Raw genomic sequence first — 5,933 nt, forward strand, 5'->3', positions numbered from 1 at the left:
ATATTAATAATAATTAATATAGATATTATATAAAAAACAATATAATTATATCATATTATTGATATTGTATTATTGTTCATTTTTACTGTAAATCTGTAAGAATTGAAATAATCTAGAAAAAAAGGAGATATCTGGCGAGATAATAACTGTGTAACTAATTTATTAACTTATTTTTATCTGAAAAATCATCTTCAATCTTTACGCGAAATTAAAATAATCAAAATTAATTTTCCTGTTTATAGTTAGTAAAACGAATGAACTGTCTCATAAGAAGTTAAAGTTTTAAAAAAAAAAGAAAGATATTATATACTATAAATTAATTTCTTGCAAATCAAATAGTGGAAAATATTTTAAGATCAATTTTATTTTTTTAAATATATATGTATAATTTTAAATATAATAATTAATTTATTTGAGCATTCTGTATTTATCTATTTGCTTACTTACATACATTATAAATAATGTTTTAAAAAAAAATTCCATTCAAATCCATAAAAAAGTAAATTATCAATAAATTTATCCGTTATATGTGTTTATGTTGTCAGCTGTTCTTAAATAATAGTCATAGTCATTTCAAAAATTCATTTCACTCATTTTTTTATGAATATATATATGAATATTGATGAATTCTATGAATATTTTTCTACTACATTGCAATAAATTTTCCGTCTTTACGCTCGATTAAATCACTTCCCTATCGGCATTGTCCGGTAATAAAACTTTCTCGAATGTAACAACCGCTAATGCAATGAGCATCCTTATTTGCTTTCCGCACGTTTGACGCTCCGACATCGTTGACTAAGAGGTGTTTATGAGTTTATTTATCGTTTATTTATCATATTCGCCTTACAAGAGCTACTATTCCAGATGATTTCCGCAGTCACATATTTTTTTTTTGCGAGGAAACGTTTTCTTCTTTTCTAACGAATATTAATTTTGTTTCATTGATAGAAATAAAATTGACTTGAGGATTCTCTTCAGAAACGCAGAAAGTTTATTTATATAATTCATTTTATAATCTATAATCGAATTCTCAAGATATAAATCATCGAATTCAATCAAAAAAATAGTTTTTGAGATTTGTTATTTTTATTTACAATTATTATTTATAATTATTATTTGCAATATGAAAAATTTTATAATAAATTTTTTTAACTTATTTTTAATATAAATACAAAATATAATGAATAGAAATAACTTATGATTCTTAGACATTATAAAATCATTTTACATATTAATCATTTCTAATTTTATCCTTATTATGATAGATTTTTGATATTTTTCTTTATTTTCTTGAATATAGTTTATTTCCAAAAATAAAATAATTCATTTAATTTGTCTTATTAAAAATGCATTTTTATATAATTATAAAAAAAAAGAAAGTCGCAGGTTATTTGCCTAAAAGAGATAATTTTTCAAAAAAAGATTGAGAATCATTAATTCATATGAGATACTTTTATTAGATTGTATTTAATAGATAACAAAAATTTTGTATATTTAATAGTAATCATAATTTATATTTTAAATTATTATTTAGTCATTTGTTAATCATTTACTTTATTTTATTTAATTATTTATTAATCATTTAATATTTACATCATTCTAATCTGAACAATGAAGATTATTTTTTGATTTAATTTAATATTAGTATTATTCATAAAAAAAATTTTTGATTTTTTGTATAATTTTTATAATTCATCTCATCATTAAAATATACAACTGAAAATAGATAATATAATAAATAATATTTAAAAATTAATTTTATAAAAAATTAAAAATTTCTTATAAAAAAATTTTCCTCTTATTCTTCGAACTATTTCTAAAAATAATGTATTGAAATAAATATTCCATATATAAGTTACATATAAAAATTAAAGTGATATTATATAAATATATTTCTATTTCAATAAAAGACAATCATAACTATTAAAAAAAAATCTAAAATTCATCATTTTGATTTATTTAATAATTTTTTTAGAATATTGAATCACATAAATTAATTAAAACATACATATTTGAACATAACTTGAATTGATCCAAATTCAATCAAATAAATTAAAAAGTATTAATCCGTTAATTTTCATTAAAAAATTCATTAAGATATTAACAAATCTTATCTTATAAAAATCTTACAAAAATATTTATCTTATCTTGAATAAATGTCATGAATATGAAGAGTTTAGCTTCATTTCATTTTGTGCAAGATAATAGATCTTTTAAGTATATTTATATATTTGATATGAAAAGAGAATGATATATGTGTTTTTGTATTTAGGTTAAATTTAGGTTAAATTGATTTAGGTTAAAATAAATGGAAGGAATATTCAAAAATTAAAGACATATTGAACTCAGACTGTGTTCACATTGTGATGTAAATTTTGTTAAATTACGTTGATACAAATACTCAGACAATTCAAGCCTAATTGAGATATTAAATAAATAAAGAGATACTAAATAGAAATTTAGAAATGCAAAGAATAAGGATAAATTTATCCATAAAAATAAATTTCTTCAGCAATTGAAAAAATATTGATTGAATGGATTGAAATGCAATTGCAATGAAATAGCGATTAAAGTAATTTAAGTGATTATTAAAAATCATTAAAGAACAATATCTATATAAAAATTTAAGTAAATATAATGAAAAAAATTTGATTTTTAATTTTCTTACACAAAATCTAACATATTTAGTTTATTTATACTTCTTTATTGATACTCTAATGATACTCTAATTGGTGCTTTAATAAATGACCTTGTTCATAAGGATCACTCATCTTACATGTAATGAAATTTAATCAAGGATTTAAAAAACTTAATTATTCGAAACATACCAAAGACTTTTATCACGATTTCAGGCCGAAAGCAAACGCGTCATTGTCAGTGGTAATGACAGAGCGGCGTCAGCGCATCAAATCGAAATTATCGTTAGTAAACTGGTCCACTACTTTCGCGCATTAGCCGCATTTTCTATTTGCAGGAAAATTTCTGTTCGTTATTTGTAGTTCCTGTATGAGAGAACTGTCGTCGTTCAGTTAACTAACGCACACCATTTTTCTACCTGGGACCGAGTTTCTTATCTTGCTTAATTAATCATTGATTGCGATTTCTTCTATTTGCATTTATAGTAGAAATAGGATATAGAAATTGATTCGTGTATATAGATGGTTTTCAATCCTTTTAATATTTTTAATCCGATTGCAAATGTGTATGTTATTTTAAATGAAATATTTATGTAAATAGTTAAAATAATTAAGAACTTGTGTATATTCATGATATTTGAATAAATTTAATCAAAATATATAAAAAATTATTTAATAATTAGAATCAGCGAATCGTAAATTGAAATTATTTGTTACAATTTAATATATAATTCCTGGATTTTTCGTATATCATTAGATTATTGTAAATTAAATTACAAATAATGAGATGATAATTAAAATTATATAATTTTATAAAATAAGTTTATGTTTCGAATTAATCTAGAAATCTATATAAGATTGGAGTAAGTATGAAAATCATATTTAATAAAAAAAAAAGAGAAAGAGAAAAAGAAAGAAAGCTATAGATAATGCTCTCATCAAGATTCTCGAAATATTATTCTAATATATATAATATCATTTACTGGTTAAAGTTCGATGTTTTTCCTTGATCATAAATGCAAATTTTTATTCCGAAATAGGATGTTCTTATTTATACTAGTTGTACGTATATTAATTTTTTTTCTTAAGTAAATAATTAAATAAAATTAAATAAAATTAAATAATTAAATAATTTTAATTGTGAAATATAAGTAAATATCAATTAGTCAAACTCTCTGTGTCTGATGAGTATTAATAATTTCAAAAAAATAAAAACCTCAATAGTAAACAGCAATACAATATTTCCAATCTTTTTAAGTTACGACTTTCTTTTATAATATTCAATTAACTTGCAACTTTTTTCTAACATGAGTAAAAAAAATAATAAAAATTAATATTGTTTTATCGCCACAAAATAATTGCTTTTGAATAAATAAACGTAGAAAGTTATTAATTAGAAATAATGTTCTATTATTTATTCCGAAATCATTTCTTTTATAACTGATCTAATCCTTTCTTTGAAAATGAATCAAGATCTATCTTTCATACCTACTTTTTTTACATTAAGTTAGATTAGGTATAATAGGAATACTCGATATATATATATATATAGTATATTCATTCAGATATTCCAAAATATTCATTCATCGTTAATTTATAATAATTTTAATTTATAATAGTTTATAATAGTTTATAATAGCTTATAATTTTTTGAAAAAGTTAAATTATATAAAATTAAAATCCAATTTTAATTATTAATTATAATTATTTTTTATTTATTTTAATTATTTTTATACTTCCTCTATATTAGAGTGTAATGACTTAAAAACAAAACAAAAAAAAATAAACACAATTAAGTTGTAATAATTTCTACTATAATAATTCTTTCAAAATCGAACATGAGACTTAGATTCTTCATCTGCAGTATTATCTATCTCCAATTAATTTTAAATATCCTCTATCCTTTGCTTTGTTTATCTACTATAAGTATTTTTTCTATAATAATTCTAAAATTCTCTATATAAATGGCGTGTGTAAATTACACAGAACTAAGAAGATTATGTCGAAAGGAATAAGAAACGATAACGATTTCGAGAATTAACAGAGATTTAGCTCGAGCAATAATTTCTCGATTCTCACCATGCCAGATCGATCTCTCTTTCTTTCAATGTTCAGTTTCAGTTATCGTTTCATATATCAGTCAAGCAAAGACGAGGGATAGATCCAACGATTATTCGTTCGCTAACCAGTCTCAGATCTCTCCCGATCCTCGAAGAGAACTGACGAATCGATTTCATTATCGTTGGAAAGCGAGATCATACATCTTTTCTTGATACCACCTTTTTCGCAAGGCCCTGTAGACCGAGACTAGTGATACGGATATTCAGAAATATCATTCATCAAGTCGAGTAATCTCATTTCTGTCCTGTTTGTTACAGATTTCCTATACCGGCACAGCGTTACCATCGATAATGTTAGTACTGAAGTTGAGATACTGGACACTTCCAGGTGCGAGGTAAGTTTTTTAAATGATCGAGAAGAAAAATTTGGAAAAGAGTTTGATGTTTTTTTCTTTTTTTGTTTTTTTATTTATTGAAGAATTTAGTGAAGAACAATATGAAAAGTGGAATAGAAGTTGATTTTTAAATTATAATATCAGAGAGGATTTTATAAGAAGTAACGAAGCAATTAACTTCTTATATTATGAGATTGCAAGCTATGAAACAATAAAGTTAAATTATATATTCTGATTAAAGAGAATATAACAAATTATGAAGTTAATTTTTTAAATTACGAGCTTTGAGAAAATATTATGAGAGATAATTTTTAAATTCGATATTTTTAAAATATTTTTATGTATTTTAAGAATTTAGTATGGAGCAAAATATTATAAGAAATATTAATTGATTTTTAGATTATAGAAATTAAATATGACAAAAAGAAGTGAAATTGATTTTTGAATTATTTTAACTAATTAAGATTTTTAAAGAAATAATAAGTTATAAAATTATATATAAAATATTATATATAAAATAATAAGTTATATAATAAGTTATAAGAAATTTATAAGAAACAATTCATTATCTTGTCTTCTTCAATCTCAGTTTAAAAATCAATATTATTTCTTAACATCTTGCTCTACATTCTTTAAATAAATAAAATTTGAAAAAAGAAATTATAAATTTGGAAAGAATATTATGAAAAATAATAATTTTAATTAAGATTTTCAGTTTTTAAAATTGAAAAATTTTTAAACAATCGATTATAAAAAATATTAAATTTAAAATATTTTATAATATTTTATAATATTATTTTATAATATTTTAAAATAAATATTTTAAATTTAAAATATTA

The 5,933-nt window shown here is 21.2% G+C and overlaps 1 protein-coding gene across 2 annotated transcripts in view; it reads left to right on the forward strand.

Moving 5' to 3' along the window:
• The window catches only part of LOC102679912 (ras-related and estrogen-regulated growth inhibitor-like), a 117,519-nt gene that overhangs the window by 49,793 nt on the left and 61,793 nt on the right, over positions 1 to 5,933 (forward strand). For both annotated transcript variants that reach the window (XM_006615844.2, XM_006615843.2), the window contains exon 3: positions 5,018 to 5,094. In XM_006615844.2, coding sequence (XP_006615907.1) covers positions 5,018 to 5,094 — 77 coding nt within the window. The remainder of the gene's footprint in view (positions 1 to 5,017; positions 5,095 to 5,933) is intronic.

Source organism: Apis dorsata, unplaced genomic scaffold (assembly GCF_000469605.1).
Source record: "Apis dorsata unplaced genomic scaffold, Apis dorsata 1.3 scaffold_242, whole genome shotgun sequence".
Classification (NCBI taxonomy): domain Eukaryota; kingdom Metazoa; phylum Arthropoda; class Insecta; order Hymenoptera; family Apidae; genus Apis; species Apis dorsata.